This window comes from Sylvia atricapilla, chromosome 6 (assembly GCF_009819655.1).
Source record: "Sylvia atricapilla isolate bSylAtr1 chromosome 6, bSylAtr1.pri, whole genome shotgun sequence".
Lineage (NCBI taxonomy): Eukaryota > Metazoa > Chordata > Aves > Passeriformes > Sylviidae > Sylvia > Sylvia atricapilla.
The window spans coordinates 2,683,789-2,709,078 of NC_089145.1; the positions used below are offsets into that span (position 1 = coordinate 2,683,789).

At 40.6% G+C, this 25,290-nt stretch overlaps 1 protein-coding gene across 3 annotated transcripts in view; it reads right to left on the reverse strand.

Annotated features, from left to right (window-relative positions):
• Nucleotides 1-683: 683 nt before the first annotated feature.
• Nucleotides 684-25,290, reverse strand: part of SYT9 (synaptotagmin 9) — a 64,036-nt gene continuing 39,429 nt past the window's right edge. The window contains exons 4-8 of one of the 3 annotated variants that reach the window (XM_066320470.1): nucleotides 5,297-5,417; nucleotides 4,088-4,259; nucleotides 3,344-3,473; nucleotides 2,625-2,781; nucleotides 1,549-1,636 (exon numbers count right to left, since the gene is read on the reverse strand). In XM_066320470.1, coding sequence (XP_066176567.1) covers nucleotides 2,674-2,781; nucleotides 3,344-3,473; nucleotides 4,088-4,259; nucleotides 5,297-5,417 — 531 coding nt within the window. In that variant the 3' untranslated portion in view covers nucleotides 1,549-1,636; nucleotides 2,625-2,673. Of the gene's footprint in view, nucleotides 1,637-2,624; nucleotides 2,782-3,343; nucleotides 3,474-4,087; nucleotides 4,260-5,296; nucleotides 5,418-25,290 lie in introns of those variants that run through there. The other 2 variants (XM_066320471.1, XM_066320472.1) reach the window with 2 other exon arrangements.

Here is a 25,290-nt window from a genome sequence, read left to right on the forward strand (position 1 = left end):
GAAGGTGCAGTGAAACAGTTTTGCCATGGCAATATTATTTTTTGTTCTTTTGGAAATGCCCAGTGCTTGCCCTCCTGGAATTGTGCTTGGCCAGATTTGGAAGTGTTAGTTTGCCAGATATACCCTTGCCTGTGGCAGCTGTATTCTCCACAGAGTGGCAAGAGATTTTTGAAAACCACTGTGCTTACAGGAATTCTGATTTATATCTGCAGCCTGCATTTACAACAGACCAAAGATCTCCTGCAAGTTCCAAGATATTCTTTACCCACGAGTAATCCTGATTTTTGTGGAAGATCCTCATGAAAGGTTATGAAACTGATTTTTCAGACTTGAGGCCAAAATTATAGACATTTCTTCAATCTGTGCATGCATGTTTGTGTCAGCAGAGTTGCAGATCCAAAACGCTTGGTGAACATTCATCACATACAAGATGTGAAGCAATGTGTGTGCACATAAACTTATCTGAAGTCTATTTAAATGACCAGGGCTCCCTCTCTGTAAGCACATAGCAGACAGCTGTTTTGTATAAAACATCCAGACTTTGCATCTTTTAAACCAAAAATTCCCAGGTAAAGATGTGAGTCAAGTTCTCTGTAGAAAACACTGGAGGACCAGAGAACTCCATGTGTGCCAGGGTCTCCTGCTTTGGGGCACAAATTTCATTACGTGACAGAATGCAGTGCTTTGATTCATTTTCTTTTAATGGTCAGAGTCTGTCAGAATTTACAATACACCATCATGTAAACAGCCCTGCTAATTCTACCACAAATAATAAAGGAAGTCTTCACAGGCACTATATATTTGGAACAGCATTTTCAAACAACATGAGGTGTGTGTGTGTGTGTTTGTATGATCCAGCATTGCCACCTGGGACACACTTCCAACAGTTTGCAGTGTCCTGGACACGACTCAGAAAAGTTGACTGGAAAATCATCTACAAAGGTTGAGGACTAACAACCTCCATGTTATACAGATGGTTATCTCCTTTCTCAAAGAACATTCTGTCATTACAAATACCATATGCATCTTGTTCTCACCCAGCAGAACTTTTTTTTACAGTTTTTCGGATTTGAAGGATTTCTGCAAGGAACCATATTAGTTGTTTTCATGTCAGGTGAAAGGAGGCACCAGCTGAGACTGAGGATGCAACTTGTCATCAAAAAATAAATATCTAATGGCAATTATTACTGAAAAAAATACTTAGAAAGCTAACCATTCACAATACTGCACCTTTTTTGCAAATACAAGGACAATGTTTGTTGCTGCTTCCCGTATTTGTTGGTTTACATTGCTATAATTTTGCTTGTAAAACCTGGGTTATTCTACTGAACAGAAATGATGATTTGAATTTGGGTAATGCTTACGACCATACAAATAATCTATCAGTAGCAGTAGTGTCAGCTGGAGAATTAATGCTACAAGTGGATAACATCACGCTATTTGAAACCAATAGCTCTTCACACAGTAGAAGACTGAGGGTCCTATTCAGCAAATATTCAGGGTCCCATGGCTGTGGCCACAGAGGTTCCAGAAGCTCTCGCTGAGTCTAATCCTGATTCAGGAACCAAAATGATATGCTGTGTATATATTTCTCTGCACAGCCTGGATGCGCTGGACACCCTCCCCCACTTGATTCCTGGGAAGGAAAAAAATATGTCTCTGTTTAGATTTCAGTGACATGAAAAGCAATCCACAGTAATGAAATCTAAAGAAGTTAGCCAGGCATGTATGAAAAGAACAGGATGCCTGTGAAAAGGGAAGAGCTGTCAAAACCTAATTGTGGGCTCTGGCTGCAATGAAATTTATCAAAGAGGGAAGACAGGTTGGACGTAAGGATGTAGACAACTTCTGCTCAGAGACACTTGTGGGCAATAGTAACCCTTACACTACACCTCGTGTGCTGTGTCAGGACACTCCTGTCAACACTTGGCTTCACCTGACAGCTCCCAAATGCCCAGGTCAGCATTTCAAGCATGGCACTTCAGCTAACATCTCCCCTGTCACTGGGGGCACAAACACCTGGGCAGAGCTGCCTCACTGCTGGCAGCAGCTGTGCTGAGAAGGCATCGAGCCTTCCTCCTGCCACACAGCCCACGGGCATTCCCTGCTCAAACTGTGCTGCTGGGGTGCCCAGGAAACCCAACTCCTTACAGACACAGGACAAGACCGTGGGATTCTTCCCAGCTTGCAGCATTTTCACAATGCCTGACAATCTTTTCTCGAATTGCCTATGGCCAGTGCTCACAACCAAGTAGGGAAATCTTCAGTGGCACTGTGGTAACAGCTGCACTCTGGTGCAGAAAGTAAACTCAGAGGGACTGTGAACTGCCTGCCTCCAAGTGTTAGTGCCCACAGCATCATGCCTGGCTTCATATGGGTACTGTGCTCTTTCCTGTCTTTCAACATTGAGGATTACTCTGGGGCTGTTCCTAAACAAGATACTTCCCTTTGACTGAGAGTACTGCCTGACTCAGCCAGTGAGAGCAACAATGGCAGTAAGTCATGGTAACTTTAGGAAGCAATTTAGTCCGATCTTTGATGAATTTCTGTGTCTCATGAATCAGGATTAATGTTCCCTGTATTGGGGAGAGGATTAGACAGAGGGATTAAAAGGACATCTTTACCCCACTGGACTCTGTGGAATAGCCCCTGAGGATATGGCTAAGAAAGAGTTCAACAGGAATGCCAAATTTCTGCTGAATAGGTTAAAAGGGTGAGGAAGCCTCTTCGGCAGCCATCCAAGCGCAGAAGACCTGCATAACATTCCTGCTGAATAGGGCCCTAAAGACAAAAAACAAAACAAAACAAAACAAAACAAAAAAAACATAGGAACCTTGAAAAGCTTTTCTGATTGTGTTGCTTCTTATCAGTGCCTCAGATCTCCACAGACACTTAAATCTATTCTTTTCAGTGCAGTTAGGCATCCTTTGAGATGTGCTAGTGCCATGGATGATATATTGTTACAAGAAAAGAAGTCAAATTAGGTTGTTGTATATAAAAAAAATAGGTCTTGATTGTTCTGTAAACAAGGTCCATTTCTTTATATCAATTACCAGTGAAAGTTACCCAAAAATCTTATTTAAAAAGCAAAACCAAACCCTCAATGGAATGTATAATCTTTGGTGTTTTCATGGCTATATATTATAGACAACAATTACCTCTGTCTCCCTGAAATTGAAAGGAGCAGACTTAACTTGTGTGTCCTGTTTCCAAACCCTTTTCTAGGATTTACTTCATGCGCGTGGATCTTGGGTTTGCCCGTAAAATTTTATCCAACTTCTAATGCCACGTGGGAGAATATTCACCATCCTTGCAAGGGGGAAGCAATAAATCAAAGCCTTACCTCCACAAGAGGATGCCAGTGAGCGATGGGCTTCCGAGGGTACGAGAGCATTTCATTCCAGTGGTCACGACCTAGACTCTCTGCATCGTTGCCTACTTGACAAACTCCAATGACCTCATTGTGACCTACACTGTGAAAATGGTCCATAACATTTTTTTCTTAAAATTTTACCTTTGGAACCACACGGTTTGCATATTTCATCAGAAACGTTACTCGTGGATTTTTAGGGCTAATCCTTGTCTGAAAAATACAATGCACTAGGAAATAGGTAGGTTTGCTCTTTGCATTTCCCACTGCTTAGAACAATTTGATACTCCCCCCTTGTAGCACACAGAAGATTCTTTGCTCATGTTCTGTAATTAGCTGCAAAGGCAAACAGACTCTAAGACACAATTTTATAAATGGAGCATGTGTGTAAAGGCTTGGTATAAATGTACAAACAGAACATCAGTGCGTGGCCTCTCTGATTAAATGCCCAGTTACCTCAGTTCTGCTGAACACATGTGCAGCTTACTGATGTCAGTTGTGGATGCAAATCTAAATTTTAAAATTTAGTAAGGAAATTCTGCCTGACAAAACAAAACAAAACAAAACAAAACAAAAATTGGCGACTTCTACCCAGATCAACATAACATTAATTCCCCGCTTATAGGGAAAAAAAATAAAAGAATAACTTTATTTCTGGGTGCAAATCTACCGCACAAAATTTCATCAGCCAATATTTGAGAGCTACAGGCATCTCACCGGTCATAATCCATAACAGCTATCGACAAGTTAATTTGGTCAATGTTTTCTGGAGGGACATCAAAGACTATGGCTTCATTGTAAACGGGATTTAGGGTGTTCCTCTTGGTGGAAGTTTTCCTTTTCTTTAGCCGCCTTCCTTCACACATTAAAGAAACCTTCACGTAGGGATCTGTGTGGGTCACAAGAACAATGTTGATTTTTGACAAATGCAAATGGAAAGTGAAGGGAGACTTCCTGTGTGCCCATACCTGCTTGCAGGATTAATCTCCTGGACCTGACTGAAATTTGAGGGTTCTCTGTTACCATGGAACACATGGGAGGCAGTGCAGCTTTGAAAGATTTACCTGGTTGACTGCTTATAATGAACTTTTTAGGTTCAGGAAGCTCCTTGTTGCGTACCAGCTTCTCAAAGGGTATTAAAATATCCACTGAAGCGTGTTGTACATGACTATTTTATACAACAGCCTGTGTATCAGCCTATTTATAGCAGCCTAATTACTTGTTAGATTTGTCAGACAGACAGAAGATGACAATGTTTTTCACAACGGGATTTACTGATGTTTGGTTAAATACCATTCAAAGCATAACAATTAATGGCTTATATTTGTCAAGAGAATTATAATTATTTGTAAACTACTGAATGTAGCAAAGAAGAAAGCCATTTCTTTGTAGCTCCTTTCTAAGAGCTCTACAACTCCCTGCTAGTATTTTAAAGTCATCTATGAAACATTTTTCATGTTTATAATTTTCATTGTGGGATTTTGAAAGGGCTGCTGAAAGGATTTTGGGATGATCACTGCTTTCTCCATATGCCAGCAACAGCAGAACTGTCTCAGTGGCTCTTGGGGACTGTCAGAGAGGGCCAGTCTGCCTCTGTCATAGCTGTGACAGTCTGCTGCACAACTTCCCAGTGCTGGGGGAATGCATTTTGGCCAGCTTGTTTTACTCTGAATAACAGTGGCATTGGAAATAATAATCTTGCAATTTTTTTTATTTTTTGAGAGAGCAACTTATTTTAAACTGTTGCTTGAAACTAAGCAAACTAAAACGTATTATTTATTTCTCATAAACTCCTGTGCTCAAGCAGAGCTCACAGTACAACAACCCTCCTCTCAAAAATCATTCTGGGATTTGAAAGTGTTGAATTCTGTGTCTTTAGAGGGAAATGGGACAGAAATCCACACTGAGCATTAAATTCATTCCTACCTGATGCTCCTGTGATATCCATTGCCTTTAAATTTCTTGCCTTTATTATTGTAATAGTTAGTCGACCAGCTGTTGGAAGGTAGCAGAGTGAAAACATAAGGTCGCCAAGATCCACGTTGTCCTGTTCCAAGAAAAGAAAGATAATGTGAAGTAACAATAACAATGTTTCTACTCCTAGCAGGATTTGAAGATAAAAAGACACCTTTGGGGATCTACTGGTATGCAGTAAAAGCTGAATTCTCATTCTGAAACATATCTGAAAAAAAACAGCCATCCATATGTGTACAAAATTCGAGTCACTCTGTTGCTAGACCAGCAAAGTTCTCCAGGGTAAATGAGGTTATAGTTTCCAGCACTCAGTCCTTGGAGATGACACACATCTAAATGATGAGGTGCCCTGCGAAGGACTGGAAAACTTTTGCTCTATTTTACGCTTTTAAGTGATTTGCCTGTTTCACTGACAAGTAGCCACAGATGTCTGTGCCTTTCCTTCTGCTCTGCAGGAGGAAATCCACAGAGACATTCACAGAAAAAAACCCCATGGTTTGGGCAGGACAAAACTTTGTGCAACCACTCAAGTTTGCACAAGCTCAGGTGTGGCAGGTCTGAAGCGCCTATGGCAATGAGACAGTCTCCACCAGAAGTAGAGAGAGGGTTGTTATTAATTGTTGATCATATTAATAACAATAATAACAACAGCAACTTCCTGGGCCTCACACAGACAAGCTTCCTTAAGTAAATTTATCTATCTGTTTTACTGATAGAGTAATTTGCAACCCTTTCCTGTGTTGATAGCATCAGGGTTCCAGAAAATTACTAGAAAATTTTCAAACCCTTTTGCAGTTACAAAGCATGACTATTTTTTTAAAGAGGGAAATCCAGCTCTTTCATTCAAAGAAATAGGAAAGGAAGGATTGCATTAAATCATTTATTTGGTTTTCACTTTTTTGACTGAGCAGTGAATTCATACTTTCATAGACCTGCTTTCTGTAACCAAATATTTCATTCTTGACTGAAAAAAAAATTTACCTGACCCTTGAAATTAGCAATTTCAAGGCCACGTTCCAGGTTTTATAGGGAAGGGAAATGAAGCTATTGTGGAGTATGTTTATCTTGTTTACTCAGCTTTGTGCAATAGCTGCTCGTCTTTCCCAAGCTAGTTCTCTCTCTGTCACTCATCAAAAGCTGAGGTGGTGGATGACATAGAAGGAGAGGGAAAATACCTGGAAAGAGCCACTAGCACAGGTTTGTCTCTGAGGCAGCTGCTGCTCAGACCGATGCCCAGAGTCTGTGCAGTCACTTTCTGTCACTTCATGAGTTAGCAGGGGACACAAGCAGGAGAGAAAGCACTGCTGCCACAGAGCTGTAGAAAAATATTGTGCCAGGAGGGAATTCTAGAGGCCACATGATCCAACCCCTTGCTGAAGAGAGGCATCTTTGCTTTAGCTCACAGCTCATTCAAAGAAGAAACGAAACACATTCAGTCATTCAAAAGCAGATCCTTTCCTTGTGCTGTCATTTAAGAGGTGCAGTCAAAGAAGGAAAAGGCTGACATTATAGGCCATTTGTCAGGAATAACCAGCTTTTAACCCCACCACCTTCTCCGTTCTAAGTATCAGTGTTTCACGGTGGCTGAGGAGCTAATAAAGGCTGGGGCAACATCGAGGTGGCTGCTATGACTCAGGCTGCTTAGTGCCTCTTGATAGCTCCCACTTGGAAGCAAACCTGCTACAACAGTGTCACTGACTCACTTGGTGGGAGGCTCAAAGCGCTGCTTGGGATGCTGTGAGAAGTCCTACAGGTTAAAGAGGTGTCGGCACACCCAGGAGAAATTTGTCTTGGCTAACACCTGCCCTTAACGTTACAGGATTGTAATTTAATGGATATAATTGATCTCTGAAATTTTCCCAGTGATCAGCTGGAACTTGATGCCTACAACCACGAAAACGGGAAGCAAAGTTTTCACTTGTCCTTCCCACTTCGAGAGCAACTTCCAGCATGCAAATGTACTTCCTCAGCTCCGAGGTGCTGAGATTCCTAGCTGTGAAATTCTCTCTTGTGCAGCAACTCTGAGGGCATCAGAATTTCATAAGCCATTTAAAGATATTATTGACTGAAGCCATCTTTTGGGAATTTGCCACTCTTGCAAATTTTGACAGGTTGTTTTTCCTCAGTTGGTCACTACCCTTCAGAAGAAGATAGCATTGTTGGATCAATTAGGTTTTCCCTGACCACAGAGAAGAACATTAGGCATCTTCTGTTTTAACAGTGTATTTTGGCATCCTTCAATATTTCCAACTGTGGCAAAGTCACTCTGTATTCAACTCCAGTGCTCCACGTGGTGACTAGGAATTCATTCTGTGACTACTGCAAATTCACTGCCACTACCAAAGTTTCCATTCCAGACTTGATCATCCTGAATGAACTATTTTAAAAACCTTTATCCAATTTTTATCAAGAAGTTTATAGGCAAATGAATTATCATACAATTGTTTTAGGAATTGAATTCAGATGCCAAGAAAAATCAGAGAATCACAGAATATCCTGATTTGGAAGGATCACGGGGTCTAGCTCCTGTTCCTGCACAGAACAGCCCCAAGAGTCACACCCTGTGCCTGAGAGCATTTGTCTCAACACTTCTGGAGCTCTGTCAGGCTGGTGCTGTGACCACTTCTCTGGGGAGCCTGTTCCAGCCCAACCACCCCTTTGGGTGAAGACTCTTTCCTAATGTCTACCCTAAATCTCCCCTGATCCAGCTTCCTGCCATTCCCTCGTGTCCCATCACTGGTCACTGGAAAGAGGAATTAAAATATAACTGCACAAATGGGCTGCTTAGGAAAAGAATGGATCACATCTGTTGAATGCAGTGTTAGCAATCTGATCAAAATATACTTACCCACAGGCTTTGCCTTACAGCTGAAAAATAATTGTCACCTGCATTGTGATGTATTCTTTTAGCAAGTGTTGTGATGACAATACTTTGTGGATGCTTTTTCAAAAACTGCACTGGGCATTATACAGGAAAAAAAACCCCAGTTATACCAGAAACAGCCTGTGATTTCTTGAGTCTTTTCCAGTTCTAGAAGTTGTAGGTGCTGTAGCAATAGGTCACAGATGGTTATGGGATTGTCTGTTCACAAGCCAATGGCTGAGAATTTGACTGAAGGGAAGCTTGCAGGGAAGAAACACCTTGTGCCACACAAATCCTTCTCTCAGTCTGAAAAAGAAGCCCTGTCTTCTCAAACTGCCATTTTGAATTGTAGAGAATTAAGGACTGCTCTATCATACTGGCTACCTGTAAAGTTGGGAAAGAATTTTTATCACAGAGAGAGCCTTTCCCGCTGCCCTGGCTATTCCTCCCTGTCTTACCCCTATTTTCTGCAATCAAAGGGCAACACTGAAAATCGTTGCAAACAACAAGTCCTCAAGGGTGAGTTCGGAAGGTTTAATGAGGGAATGTTCCTCAGAGAGCCCCACAAACCGAGGCTGCCCTCTGGAATCTGCACGTGTGTGCTCACTTCGCTGGGTAACTGCAGGGGAACAGGCATCACGCTCTGACTGGGGAGCAGAGTTGTCACGGGCACCACCAGCAAACACACATCCAGCAAACACAGGTCTCCTCCACAAATTCAGCTTTTGAACAGAACCAAAGCCAATGTACCAGGGTGCAGAGAGGATTACTGCACATCCTCACAATTTTAAAATCACCGAGCTACACGGCTTAAGCCACGGACTGTCACCAGAGGTGTGCTGTATTAGCAAGAAATCGCTTCCAGGAACAGAATTAACAAGCACAGAGGGCAGGATCTTCTGCAAGGATTAGTTCCTGCTCGAATCGAGCGCTTGTGCATTGCTGTGAACGCTCCTCAAAACGTGGCACTACAGGCATTGCACTGCCAGAGACTTTTCGGGATTCCTGCTGAGGAAAAGATTTCCTAAATCGTGTAGGTTATCAAGCCATGCATGTTGTACTTTCCAAATTTTTAACAACCTTATTCAGTGTGGTCGGTAAGACCATACTGGGCATGTTACAGTGTGTGTAACCAAAACCAGAACCAAACCAAAAGGCCGGTTAGTTTTCCTAATAACTCAAAAGAAAATAGTCATAAGATAATTAAACTGCAATTATAATTTACTTGTATGTCCATGCTGCATGTTTGTTTTTTTTTTTTCTTTTGGTCCCATTCAGCAGGAAGCATAACTGAATAAATATCCTCTAACAAACATACCACTCTCCCATTGTCCTCAAAAACTGGTTCAGAGGCAGAAACACAGCCTTCATTTTTAACCTGCCTGCTTCTGTATTCTAAAAAACATGAAACAAGATTTGGATCAGCTTTGCTTTTCCAGTGCCCCAGGCTTGGGCCCCAGGCTCGGGGTGAGGGCTGAGTGCCTTGATGATGTGAGCTGTGCCTTACAGGGAGCCTCTGCTAATCCCACCTGGATTCGTTTCTGAGCCCTTGCTGTTTTCATGCAGTTCTTTATTCAATGGAGCAAGAACACGAAGCTTCTGCCTTGAAAATATCCCAGTGTTACCTGCGAGAGCTCAAACCAGAGGTGTAAATCACAAGGCTTGCCTGAAAACTGCAAACAGATGAATCTGTGAAACCTCAAGGTAAATAAGATTGCTGTTAGGAGCATGGAGACATGCCCCCCTCTCATATTATGCTTCCTTCTTGCTCTGTTCCTGGTGGAAATACTTCATATATTATAAAAATCATATTTTTGAATGATTTTCAGTGGCTTCCACTGAAAGGGTTATTGTTCCTGCTTTTCCCAGAAAACATTTCAGGTTTCCCCCCTCGTCAAACAATCCCAAAACAAATATACCTTCGAAAATTCTGAATTCTAATAGTACCCTTATTAGGTTTTTAGTCTACAACCACACAGCATTAATAGTTTTTAAAATCACTCAGTTTTGTCGGAGATTAGCCTGCAGGATAAATCACTCCCCAATACTGTGTCAGCAGCTCCATGCTGTTGCTTAGTGAGTACAACTCAGCATATTAAACAGGGAGATGTGCAGTCTCAAAGAGGATGGTGACTAAGGGCCCCAAAATGGCCTCACCTTTGATGCCTTTGAGGCTGCATTAAGCAGCTCAGGCTGGATCAAACCTTCCCAGCGAAAGCTCTATGTCACCTGGTTGTTAGGGATATTCTGACAAATGGCAATGACATTTGGGATCAGAGCTCTCCTCTTCCTTCTCATGAATACATTCGAGTGCAGAAAATGGGTATGTAAAACAGGCATCAGGGAAAGGAAGGAAACAAGACAATTTACAAGTTATATCTTCTGCTTCTGCCTCTGATCTGGAAGGAGATTTGCTGTCCCCGAGTTAGGCATTCACAAGGTTTGTGCCCATTTCTTTGGCAACTTGAGTTCTGTATTTCTGGAACAGAGGAGCTGTGATAGGCCTGCACCACGCAGTGCCTGTGCCACTCTAATTAAAGCATATGTCTCAATTATACCACGTTCCTCAGTTCTCCAGCTATAAAAAGACAGACACTAGTTTTTCACTTTTCTGTTATGTTGCAAAACTAATTATGGGCTGTGAGGTGCCCACATGTATTTTTATGCATCTCACCAACCTAAATGTACTGGAGCACTTAGCAGGCACTGATGCCCTTGCTTATTTCCTATTAAGTTAGTCACTCCTAAGAGAGGTTTTCGAGGCAGAAGTGGTTTTAGAGGTTTGCGAAATTCCTGCTGCTGTGTCAGAGCTGTACTGCTGAGGCAATGGTAGCTTTGCATGCTGCTTCCTTTAGCAGCTGGACATGTCTCTGCAAAGGTCACAGGAAAACAGAAGCAGAGCAGAGGATGGAACGAGATGGTATCATTTGAGTTTCTGAAGCACAGAAAGAACAGATTCTCACTATTTTATTAAAGCCTGTCCTTCTTCCCCCCTCCAAGCTGAGGAGCATTAGTTGCATTTTAAACAACAAATTATTCCTAGTTACTTCAAAATCTTTCTCAGCATTAAGGAAATTATGCTGCTATAGTGCAAGATAAGTTTCACTGTACGTCATTCTAATATTTCCTAATGTGGGGATTTGAATTCTGCAGGGATTTATTTCAGAGGAGATTCACTCAGCTAAGACAAGGATGAGTTAAGTGTACTAGGTATATGTGTTAAGCCCAAATGAATTAAACATGCTTTAAGAAATGTTATCTGCTTTTTGGGATACACATTTATTAAATTGCTCATCTGTGTTGAGAAACCTGGAACAAGATTTGAATGATAAGATATCAATTCTGCTGAGGAACATGTCCAGGACATGAATATTATGCAAATCCCATAGTCTATAATCTGTTTGGGAATGATAGCAAATCTAAAATATCTAACATGAAGAATTTGTGAAGTTAGCTCTACATTTTTTAAAATTTTATCGTAGAGTTCATTTTGAGTTATATCTATGAGAAATATGTACCGATAAAAACTCTTTTGAAATGTTGAATTTTAATTGAATTTGCATGTGACTAGCAGAGTGCCAGTTGCTTCCCATTACACATTTTGAGATGAATAGAAAAGATATGACTGGAAAATTCTATTTTCATGACATCTTAAATCAAAGAAATGAACTCTAGCAAAGCAGATATTTATTAATGCCTGAATCAATCCATATCTACAGAGATGTGATTAGGTAAAGTAAGTGGAAAATGGGAATGGCCTATCTTTTATAATTATTCTCTCAATACATCAATGTCAGGCTATATTTTAAGTTAATTTTCAAGTGGTATCATTTTCTCACTGTGATTTATTTATTTATTTATGTATTTATTTTGTATTTCATAGTCTCTATTTCTTTTCTTTATGTTTTTCTTTAAAAATGGAAGCAAGTAAGTAGTTGAAGTTGGTATGTCTGATTTCACTTATAGGGAAAGAACAAGAACAAACAACTCTGAAGCTGTTTTCACTGCAGTGAAGGAATATGAGAAAGCTGAAGACTTTGCATGTAATTCACTCTGGACTCTGCACTCATAGTTTCCTGAGTATTTTGGCAACTTCTCTATAAAGACAGTATCACAAATAAAGGCAATATTATATCCTCTGTCTTCAGAGCTTGAAGATCTTTTAACATGGATTTTCAGAGTTGTGTTTTGGGGGATTTTTTGGGGGGGTTTATCCTCTCCTGATTCCATTATCCTTGTGTAATGAGTACTTTTCTTTAATCCAGGCTACATGAGAAAGGTTTTCCAGCCACAACTTTGTGCTGTGCCAGTCATTCAAGATGCCTCAGAAATGAGGGCACTGGGAGTCAAAGCAGTAGCCTTTGATTACATGAATTCTCCAGAACAAACCCAGTCAGTGTCCTTGAGGAGGATACACTCATAATTTTCTCTTGCCACAATGTCTTCAGTAGAATCAAGGACAGAGGCCTTTTCCTGTAGGCAGTCAATGTGCTTATCTCTCTAAAGTCCCAACATCTCCACTGTCATAATTTCTATCCTATAAATAGGGTGGCAGTGATTAACTGAAACTTTCCAGCTGGTGAGCTGCATATGATCCTTGGGATGCATTTACAGGATATATTTGTTCTTTGAGTCATTCAAGAATTCATTGATAGATTATTCTGCATTAAGATCCTTTAAAAAAAGCCTCCATTCAGTACAGATAAACTTTATCCCATGCCTGTTCTTAACCATATGCTTAAATCCTATAGACTTTACTGGCTTTCAATCCTTTTTGCAGACTTTCAATTCACAACAACTACAGTGGTTTGCTGAATCTGGGCCTAACAGTGAATCTAATGAATTATCCTGTAGCCATTAAGATAGAAATAATGTCTTAATTTGTTCCAAACTAAATTGATGAACTGCAGAGATAGTCTGAATTGAGTTAATGAAAATGAGCAGAGACATGACTGGAAGAGCTGGAGTACTTGTCTTCCTTATGTGTGTGTGCCTGTGTCAGAAATTGATTTCATGGGAAAAACAGAGATGAGGACTTCTGAAAGGGAAACTTCTGTAGAAAGTTAATAGAAATAATTTTTAACTCTTCATCAGCCATTAAGGAAAGAATGAGTACACAGTTGGCTCTGGAGGCTTGCCAGGTGGCCAGAGAGAAAGGTTAGCTGAAGTTTAAGTTTCTCCTTGCACATTAAACTATTCCTCTGAAAGATATTTTAGTTCCTTGAATTGTTACTACTTTTTTTTTTTTTTTTTTTTTTTTTTTTTTTTTTTTTTTTTTTTACTTATTCTATGACTCGTCACTTTCTAGAAAATGGGAAGTTCACTATAGATTTGTTAATACAAGAAAAATCTGCCCTAGCCCTTGTTTTGAGGCATGGCAGACTGTCTTGGATAATTTTGGTTGGTGCTGGGAGGCAGGGGGTGCACGTGTGTGTGTGTGTGGGTGTAGGACAGGGAAGGCTTGAAAAGTAGAGGAAAAAAAATGCACCTTCATGATGGAATGTGACAGAATGCCATAACCTGCAAGACAGAAGTTTCCAAGCAAGGTGCCATGGAGAAATTGGCTTCTCCTTTTCTCCCACCTCAAGGTATCCCACCTCATCGTTCACAGGTTGCCACCTTTGGGATGACACGTCCAGAGTCTCGTGAGGACGGGTTTGACTTCCCACTGCTAAAGCTTTAAGGGGGAGCACTCTGGCACAGAGCTGAGTCAGAGTTTTCCCTCTGCAGGGAAGGCAGTGGTTGCTTCAGAAATGTTGACAAGCTTGGGAATAGCGATGAAATGCAAATTGCCCTAGCCAGGAATATGTGTTTGGAGGGCACGTGCTTTCCCAAAAGGAAACGAGGAGGGAGCTTCCACTGGGAAAAGTAAGAGTTTTGATGTCAGGTGAAGGTGGTAGAACTAGAAGGAGAGGTAGGTCAGGCAAATAGGGAATGTTTCACAGAGGGCAGTGTCACAAACCAGTTGAATGGTGCATTCTGGAAAATTAGGACACTGATAGGATTTGTTCTGAAGCACTCATTGCCTAAATTAAGGACAAAGTTTTTACGAATGTCCATCAGCATCTATCATGGGAAACTCAGTAATTTTTCCACAGGCTGTTGCTGATTAGGATTAGACCTCTCTTTTTTTGTGAAACAGTGAGACTGAACAGACCAAAGTGAAGCAGGTTAATGGCATTATAGCAATTTAACCTGAGGGGGCCAACCTTGCAGGTTTAAAAGAAAACTTTTGGTGAACATCACAGAGATGGAAAGAGCTGAGAAAATAAACTCCCATGCTTTCAAGGCTAAAGGCTGGTTTGTTGTATGAAGGGGAGACTAAATTATGTGTTAAGTGTTCAGTATCTCTAGGCAAACATCAGCTTGAAGAAAATGAAGCAGCAAATCCATTCTAATGCATAAAATTATTTCTACCACAGATTATTTGCCAGTTACCTCTGCTTCCATTCTGACATAAGTTGAAAGATATGTTCAATTATCTACATATACCACTAATAATGAATATTTCAAATACATCCAAGAAGAATTGCAAAGGAGGAAGCTGGTTTTAAAAGGAAGTTAGCTAATCAAAATGTTTTAATCTAAAATGTCTTGCCTCTTAATCTTTTTTCCCCTAGTGTGCTAAAATGAAAATGTTAATTGAAACCAGATTTTTATGCAAATGAATGGACTGGCCTTTCACTCTACCTTGAGTTACAATGGCTGCACGTGAACTTACAGCTCCACTAAAATAAGAATTTCATTCTCAGTGCAGGCATTTTGTGTCTGTTACGTCATGGATTCTGAGCACATCACTCTGAGAAGGAGAGAAACTAGGTACCTGGGTAATGCTGAAAAAAGACAGAGAAAGTCACAGTACCAGCAAAACAAAAATGTTCTCTTCAGTCTGCAGAAGCACCAATAATATGTTGTGGATGTATTCATTACACTCACATTAGGCGTTCTGTGCTTTCATACTCAGGCTTAGCACAGGGGGTTCACAAAACAGGTAATAAGGAGGAACCATTTTCACAAATCTGAATCTACTATTAGTCTAAGTTTCCTCTACAGTTTTGCAAAAATAGATACAAAAAAAGAGAGTAGTTCTAATAGTATCATGCTTGAAAAATAGAAAGTTAATATCAAACTCTATGCTACAGTAACCTGCCATTGTAGAAATTTTCTCTGAGATATGGTTATTATTATTTTTTTTTTATTTAATCAGGTGTCTCTTGATAGATATTTCCATTTGTGGTGGAATTGCACTCCAGGTGTGATTTCAGGGCAGAAGATATGGTGGCCAATGTAAAGAATGCAGAAGCTGGAGAAGCACATATGCCTTGTTCCCTGCAAACAGACAGCAGAGCTGCACTCTGCCCCTAGATCCTGGTGCCTTGGATATAATGTGCTCCCTTCACAGAACACAACTTAAGTGCCATTAATCCAAACCCTGTCCGATAACTGAAAAATTCTACTGAGTGGAACAGGCTGCCCAGGGAAGTGGTGGAGTCACCCATCCCTGGAAGGACTAGGAGGACATGGAGATGTGGCACTCTGAGACAGGGTTTAGTGGTGGCCTTGGCAGTGCTGGGCTAATGGTTGGACTGTGTGATCTGAAGAGTCTTGCCCAACCTAAACAATTCTGTGATTCTGTGATATCAAGATATCAAATCCACATTCAAGCAAATCCCTGGTTGTGCCTTTTCTCTTTCTCTGTGTGTCTCTGATCCTTTTTAGCTTCTCATCCCACTAAAAAGTAACACAAGTATTATTATCTAAGTTGGACTTTTCAAAAGCAGAATTTTCTGTGAGCAGCTCCTTTTAAGTTTAGTGTCAATTTAGCAGGTGGGAAAATAAGAATGGCCTTATAAGCCTTATAAATCTATTCAATCTATTCTCCTACTTTTTTTTTTTTTTTTTTTTTTTTTTTTTTTTTGGTGATTTGCAAAGTGATTTTCTTCATTGCTATTAATCTTTTTTCCTTTTCAATAGGTACTTTCCTAGGCATCCTTGTGATTCTAAAGCCAATAATCAAGTGTCTTTCTGCTGAAATTTCTCCATGTGTTTTGTTTTTCTGGAGACAGTTTTGTCACGTCGTGTCATGAATGCCCTCAGGTCAGGCAACAGTGAGAATGCTTCACGTGTTTGCTGCCAAAAAGCAACTTCATGTCTAGAGTTCCCTGACGCTGAAATTCTGTTACCTTTGACTTGGTTGCTGTTAAGTGCCACTAAATACAAAAAATTACATTTTCTGATCTGTCACCTGTGTAACAGTAACCTAAATAACAGCAACAGTTGTATAACATTAATAGTTCCAGACTCCAATGCACCATCCACAGAAAGTTTCTTTTACCAGAGAAAAGGTGAAAATGGATCATTATGACTTAAAACCAACTTTTAGAGCATTCCATCTAACTTCCCATTGGAAGGAATGCAGAACTAAAATTTACAACATGCATTTTAGTTGTACCTCTCCTCCATAAAACTGCCCACTTTTAAAAACCGAGAAAACAATTTCCATAGAAGTTTCATTTACTTCTTTATATGGGTAATATAGAAAAGAAAATGGTGCCTTGGGAGGGCTGACCTGGAACAGAGACTGGACAGGGCTAGAGAATAAAGTAGATATTTATTGAAAGGCCTTTAGGGTACACCTTGGGCAGGAGAAGAGCCTGGCCAGGGCTACACGCAAGGTGGATTTAAAATGGTCACAAAAATGGACAGCCAGACACGAGGTCTCACACTTTTATGAGTTTTGGTCCATTTGCATTTTGGGGTTTAATTGTCCAATTTCAGCTTCAGGTTATGAAGTCCCATCCTTCTTGTTTTCTCTCTTCAGCCCACCCTTGTTTGTGCTTTTGGGCCTGAAAACTTGTAACAGTTGTCCTTGGTCTTCATCCACAAAAGATTTATTCTGTCTCCCTACTCTGTGAAGAGAGCTGACTAACACTTAATATGAGACTCAGAACCACACCCCTAGGCAGCACAGAATCTGAAAAACATGAAAGCTAACACTTAAGGTATCAAAAATACCTGCAAATTTCAAAGTGAAGCAGCCAAGGTAAAGAGAATACTTCACTGCTGCCAGTATTCTGTTAATGGATGGGGTGCAAAGGTGTGCAGTGTCCTTGCACAGCCACTCCCTTTTAATTGCAACTTAAATGGAAGAATAGGATCATGGGCTTTAATCCTATAAAACCCAGTTATTAAATATGTCAGCATGGATGAAACTTCTACATCTTCAATAATGCAAAATTATTTAATTTTATAACTTAGAATCTCTCTGGTTCCCAAATACAAAAGGAATTAAAGCAGTGGAGGGAGGAAGAAAGCGGATGACAATAAAATTAATAATAACCAGAGAGCATCATTCCAGAAGTGTGGACGAGAGGCCAGTTTTCATCCTTTAGTTCTCAAACCATGCTAAAAAGAAAAGTACACATTTGAATCAGGAGAGATATTGGGGCTCCTGTGATGGTTTTTTGAGGTGTGGGGTGGGAAACATGAGAGAGAAGGCTCTTCTTCCCTCCTACAGGTGCTACTGACGATTTCATACCAGACTGCAAAACTTGCTGACTGCATGTCATGTTGAGATGCTGCTGGTATCTAATCCTGCCAGGGCAAACCTCCCTGTCTTGCCTCCCAAACAATGCCATGGAATCCATGGTGATTCACTTCTCTCAGGCAGTACCAGGAACGTTTCACTGTTTCTTGGTATCTTCATTGCTGGTGCTGCCCAGAAGTTCATGCAGATCCAGCTGCCTGCTTTTCTTCAGAGACAGCCCTGGACCATTATCATTGGGAGACAAACTGACACACACGAGATATGTGGATCAGGTCATGGAGAATTTATGCTGCTGCTTTGTATCACCCACCTACCTTACAAATAAACAGAATGTTTTAATAATGAAGCTGCTGGGCAGTTCACCAACCCAGCACTACATCTACATAGCAGTATACATGTGGGCCTGAGAGATTTTAGCCTGCCTAGGAGCTGCTAACATTTTCCCAAGGAAAAGTTTCTCAAGAAATCTTTTATTAAAACAACCTTGGTAAACAGCTATCCTTTTTCAAAACAATCTTTCTCCAGCTGGTGTTTCTCTGGTTTAACCAATGGTGTTAGGTGTCGTTCCTATTCACCATGTCAAGTCTGTATGGGAACACCTTATGAAAGGTAGTAAGCTTTAGACAATAAATAGCCTTCTTTTTCTATGCCTTTTACCTTCTGAATTATTTGGAGTCTTTCGTGTCCTACAGCAACATATACAGGAAAGAAAAGAGCTTTAAACTGAAACAAAAGAGTATGAGGGAGCTGAAGGAAGGTGAACAGAGAAGACAGGAACCCATTTTAGAAAATCCAGACTCTGAAATCAAGTGTATCATCCATCCAGGTGTCTACAGCGTGAGCAGGGGAAGATGTGGTTGTGCAGAGGGTGATCACCGTTCCTTTTCTGTAACACTTGCTCTCTGTCAGATGTGTTCGTGCCTCCCTATTATATTTAGACATGGACTGGAGGGAATTTTAGGGCCACTTCAGTGAGCATGTTTTGTCCCCTAAAGAATGCACAGAGGGTAGTGTAAGATGTGAGATAAAGAGAGCACTAAATATAGAAGTGCTTTAAGTCCATAAAGATGAGTCAACAGAATTCCCTCTTCCTAGCAGACTTTTCTTCTAACTTGTTTTACCTTACACGTGCTACATGTGAAACACACCTAGAGAGGAAAATGACTGTTTTCTGCAGCTTCTTCTGTTCTTCCTCATGGAATTATGAGAGGAATGTGGTGAGCAGCCCAGACTTAGAGCTAATCATGACTTTATTCAGAATAAATACACTATTCAGTACATGCTCACTTATGGATGGAAAAGAGAAGTAGCACTGTTAGGCAGCCTGTGACTTAAAATCTCATGGTCACTTAGATGCCTTCTCAAGTTTTCATTTTAGTTGAATCAGTTTTATTAATTTTGTAAATTAAAAAATTGGATGGTTTTTAGATGAAATCAGAGCTCTGAATTGGCTTGTCCATAAGTAACTTCTGAGAAGAACACGATGATGGGGATGACGACAGTGAGCATCTAATGCTGTAGATACATTTGTTTATAAAAATAGCTGTATTGTAACAAAAAAGGTATTACTGTTACAGATAGGATAAGAAGCTTTTTATATATCCTTTTCTGATAAAAACCTGTTGAATGTTTTTCATGGCTTTCCCAAAAATGCTGGTGGCTCTATAAATTTAAGTAAAGTGAAGAGCTGGAAAATGAGAAATTATCCTGAGCTACCGAGAGGAATGGGTCAGGGTGCTCACAGCTGAAACCTTGGGGGAAAAGAATCCATTTTCATTCCCTTGGGATGGCTGCAGTCAGTCAAAAAATTGAAGCTGTGGATGTAGAATTCCAGTAATTTCTGATGGAGAGGTTTCTACTTGCTTTCAAAATCAAAGTCGATAGCTCAGTCATGTTTTAATCATCAAATTTGGGAGGAGGAGGAGTACCTTCAAATCTTTGTTGAGTAGGTCATTGCCAGGTATTTCTTTTGCAGAGAGGAATAAAAGGGTGGTAATTTGTGTGTTCTTCTGTTCTAGTGCATTTCCTGATGCCTGTCTCAGGTTATCTGTTTACATGATTTCATTTGGCTTTTTGTACTGTTTACCACATACTATTTCTAGACTACAGCAAGAGGATGTGCGTGAAATCTGAGCTTCAGTGGGATTTCTTTCCCTGACTTTACAGTAGACTCAGGATCTAATCCTGAGCACTGCTCATTTCTACCTGCATAAAGTGTTGTGGTCCCAACAGAGTGAAGTTTATAGTTAAATTAGCGTTTCTGTAAGACTCTATGCTCAGTGGAGTGCAGATATTGAAAGGTTTTCATTATTTTAAAGTGATTCCTTTCTTCCTGATGATCATAAATTACTCTCTAGGGTGCTTGAAACCAAAGTTTGCTGGTTTTTTCTATCATTTTTGTACACACTTTTGTTTCACTTTACTGCATACATATTTATTTTATTGTTGGGGTTACTTAGAAGAGTTATCATAATGCAGATCAGATGGTTGATTAAATCACAGCTGGCTTTTAAAAATACTTATAAAACCCCAGCATGCTTTTAAAGAGAAAATACATATAGAGTTCAATGAATTCCGAAAACATGTATAAAATACAGCATGAAAAATTGTTCTTTTTGTTCTTAGGAGCTAACCTTCAAAATGTTTCTCCTATTCACTGCTCCTTTCCAAATAATTTTACTGCAGGAAACAGGAGATGTTGGGTAGGAGAGGCAATGGCTTCAAGTTCTGAGGATGTCAGTAATTGGTTGCCTGGCAGGCAAGGTGATGTTTCCTGATGTTGTGATAATCTGTAATTTTTTTTTTAGATGCCAGATTTGCCCCAGATATCTGAGTGGGGGATTTTTCCCCAACAGTTCATATAATGGACTGTGAAACCTCCAGCTGTCAGTTGTTTTCTGCTTCCCTGCCCATCACAAGCAAGACTCCATCACTAGCCAGGAATCTTTTTCCAGATGGTGTATGTAGCTGTAATTTGAAGTTTGCCTGGTGAAGGGAATAGTGAATGATTAAGCACTCACTAAGGTAAGAGGCAGCTTGTGCCTCCTGTTTTCTTGAGTAAATAGAGCAAAGTGTTTAATCAAGCAATGGAGGGCCAGGAGAATCTGTAGCTACACAAATCTCAAATGTCATGGCAGCACAGACATTGCTAATGCATTCCCATCAGTTGAGCCTGTCACTTCTCCAGAGTACATGGTGTGAAATGCTCACTATAAATCTCTGCTAGGGAGCCACAGGAAGGCTCAGACACTGCAAAACCCTCTCTGCCTCTTTTATCCCTGTGAATACTTCCAGTAACTTCAGCATCACTAGCTACAGGAGTCCTAACATCCATGAGTTTTGAATTGGAGCGTGCATTGAGCATCCACTGCCTGTGTGAGAACCAGTGCAGAACTCAGAGATTTGTGTGTCTGTCATTTAATCTTCCCCAGGCAAGCACAAAGCTATGTTGCCATGGCCTGTTGGATTTTTTGCAGGAATCACTACACTTTCTGTGTTGTTCCTGATACACACGTATTCAGAATGTTTAGAGAAATGGGCGTACATGACAGGAAATTAAATGAAACTGTGAGTTAAAATGGAGTTCTCTGCTGCGAAGATGTCATAAACTTGGGGCTGATAAACCTCGATGAAAAAGCTTTCAGTCAGGTCCTCAGCTTTACCATTGTTTCTTTAGCTCCACTCTCAAAAAAAAAAAAAAAAAACAAAACCAAAAAAAACCCACAAAAACCAACCAGCTCACTTAGCATGAAGGAGTGATGCCTTTCCACCCCTCTTCCCCTGGATGGTTTGGCTGCCTATTTTTCACAAAGTGCAGGAACGGAGGAGCAGAGCTATGGATCTTTCTGCAGTGACCTGAGCAAGGTTTTCTGCAGAGCCTTGGCAGCAGCCCCATGCTGAGGGGCTGTGGCTGAGCACAGAAAAGCTGCCACACAGCTCAACCTCCACGGCCACCCAGGGACAAACAGGGCCTGGGATTGTTGCCTCAAGTTTGCCTGCTTTTCATTGTTTGCATTTTGTTCTCACGCAGCTTCAAGTAAACTATTTATGTTTTTAGAAAATTATCTTTGTTCACATACTTCTCTCTAGGAGGAGAATGATGATTGATGGTGATGTTCACCAACAAGGTCAAAGAGGTGTAGCCAATCTTGGCCTGTCTGTAAAATTGTATATATATGGAGTCAGAAAAATAAAGTAGAAGCTATCCTGCTTGACCTCCTGCTGGCCTGCCTCGTCCTTTCATGCTCCTAACAGCAGCCACACGTGTGACCCTCTGTCACACGGGATTACTCTTCTCACAGCACAACAGAATGTGCCGGCTTGGAAGGAGCCCACTAGGATCATCCAGCACAACTCTTCAGTGAGCAGCCCTTGTAGGGATTGAACCCCCCAGCAATATCAGCACCATGCTCTGGCCAGCAAAGCTAATCTTGCACTAAATCTGTGTGTCCTTCGAAGTTTCTACTGGCCTATATGGCCACTCAGTCTCCTGGATGAGGGGAAAAGCTAGTCAAGCTATAGATACATATAGAGATACACACTGTGGGAATAATATGTCTTCTCCACAGGTCAGCTTCCACTTTGGCTGCAGCTTCTCCTGTTTCCCCCTTACAAAGGCAGTGGAGAGGTCTGAATACAGTCCTCGTGATTATTTAGCAAATGGTATTGCCTTATCTCAATTTTGGCAAGATCTGTAATTTAATCTCATGCCTCCTAGCACTAGCTATGATCCAGCAATTCCCCTTTTCTGTACAGATGAAATTTTGTCCTCTGTTACAGATCCTGGAATCCTGAAAGGTTAAAGTGTAAGACAAGTGACATCCTCTAACAACACTTTGAAGGGGGCCAGGCAAACCTTTTGGTGAAAAAAAAAGCCTGTATGTGGTGGCACTTTCTCTTCTACCTATTCCCCTGGGTCACAGGTGTACCAGAGAAGATGAAGTCAGCACTACACCCTGGCACATCCACCTTTCAGGCTGTGTTAGGATGCCAGCCTGTGGGATATGGTGTGCTGAAGGTGCTTCCCAAACAGCTCTGCTATCCCCTGCCCCAAAAACCAGCATATCCTGCTGTGAGTTCAGGACACAGTTACCATAATTCCATAAGGAAATTGCAACAGAAAAAGCCCACTTACTCTTAAATAAAAGGCCCTGGGAAAATAACATGAGAACTGGGTAAACAGACTGCACAGAGAGGGAACTGTAAAACTCTGAAATACCCTGTTTGGTGGAGAAAGATGCCTGATGGCTGTGATATCTAGTGGGGATTAAAGGCTAAAAATGGCTTGAGGCTTTTCACATAAGCACAGTATGTTCAGAGGGAAGAATACTTTCAAGTTTGGCTCCAAATATTGAAACTTAATTTAAAGAGTAGGATTTTGCAGAAATTTTGATAAATCCATAAGCTATTGAAATGCTTTTTGTGACCTCTGCTAGAAAAAAAAGACAGAGTAAGCATTCCCAAAACTGTTCAATAATTAAATGCGTGTTTGAAGCGATTTTTTTCCCCTGCCTGGCTAAATACATGTTTAAATTGAAAGTTACATAACCCTGTAGAAAAAAGGCTATGGCATAGTCTAATCCTGAATTATGTGCAGAATGGTTACAACCAAGATCCCTTTAATACAGCTATTTTAGTCTTAGCACTGTGCAAATGCTCTTTGCTTGTCTTCAAGAACTGCTGCCTGTGAATTGTAAAATATTAGAGCATGATTTTTTTGGATTTGCAACCCCCAGTGACGATTTTGGATGGTATAATTGAAGGACAGGCTTGGCTGACCAGGATCACATTTTGACTTTGGTTTATGTGCAGTCAGGGTTGCTGTGAGCTTCTTCTCTCCCAGAGCCACGTTTGAGAGAGATTTCTGGAGGAAAAAAGGGATTGGCAGAGGAGGGTGAGAAGAAAGGAGAAGGGGGACGTGTGGAACAGGGACACTTAGAGACACTTCCACTGACAAGGAAGCAGGAATTTAGGATGGTGTCTGACCTTTTCCAGCATGCAGCTAATGTGTGGAGGAAAATATTCTGCACACACTGCTGGTGTTCTGGGGCTGTTGTACCAGGGAAACATGGGGGATACAGGGACCACAGTGAACTCAAGGAGATGCAGCACTGATGGGCAGGGAAGGCATCCGTTTAGAAAGCAGCATTCTAATTTAATAAGGAATTTTCAGTTATTTCCACTTTGAAGCAGAATACCCATCACTTGGCTCTAAATAATTTGCTTTCAAAATAGTTTAAAATGTAGTCATAGAAGGGAATTCCAAACGAGAAATCAAAATATCTTATTTTGAAATTTCAATTTTCTTAAAATACTAACTTTGAAATACCTTCTTTTCTATTAAAATTTTTAACTGAAATGATGCCATTTCTACTACATAGGTTTTGTTTTTATTCTTTTGACTGCCTTTTTTTTTTTTTTTTTTTTTTTGGTTATTTGTTTCTTTGTATGGGAGTTTTGTTTTTTATTTTTTTTTCAGAGAAATATCCTCCCTGAAAAAGCTCCCTTGGAAATTCTGATGGCTATGCTCCCGGGGCTCTGTAAACTTCACATGGTGCATCCACACAGACACAACTCTCTGAATTATTATTTCCTTAAACTGCTCCCAAACCCCCAGTAAATGGTAGCTGAAGCCTCAGTGATAATACAGGATGCATCCTGTTTCTGGCCGTGCCTGTGGAATTACAAGGCTGTTGGGAATACCCTCGCATGAAATAGTCTGCACTCCTTTTAGAGCCAAGTTTGCAGTGCTTGTACCACTGGCATGGGACCAGCGGGAAAAAATTCCATATCAAACCACTGCTCTCCAAGGCATTTCCCTTTTTTTTTTTTTCACTCCTGACCCTTCCCAAGTTCTGTTGTTTATTACTCTCAGCATTACCCAGCTGCATCAGCAGACTTTGGCATATGCTGCCTTTAACTTTCTGAAAACCTGTTGGGTATTTTCTCTCTACCCTGTGTGACTGTACAGAACCATGTCTGTCCTTTGTTCAGCTATGCTGAGTGCTGGCCCCTAATAATTTAAATGTATGTATTCCTGACAAATCTTCTCCTGCAAAGTAATTATTACAATTACTACATCTACAAAGAAAAAAAAAAAAAACCCAAAAGACAAACGGAAAAGCACTGTTTTGAAAATTAATGCATTTAAATAGTAGTTAAATAGATATTTAAAAAGAAAAACATTGGCTGCAGCTTTCTCTACTGTACACTGAGTGCTATACCTGTTGTGCTGATGCTGAAGCCTAATTAATTTCTATTTCACCCTTACTTTGGTGACCCATAGGAATTGGAAGGATTAAAGTTCTAAGACTTTCCAGCACCTTTGGCTATGAAATGATTCATTACACATGCACTTTCACTTTTTTTCTGTACAGTTGATTAAGAATAGACAGAAAAAATCATGCAACAAAGGGCGACCTTGTGACTCAGGAGAAGATGAATATCCATTGATCTGCTTCTCAAAGGCAATTGTGCTTTCTGGGTTTGGGTTTTACTGAGTACTTCTGGTTTTGATTGTGTTTTGGTGTTTTGTTG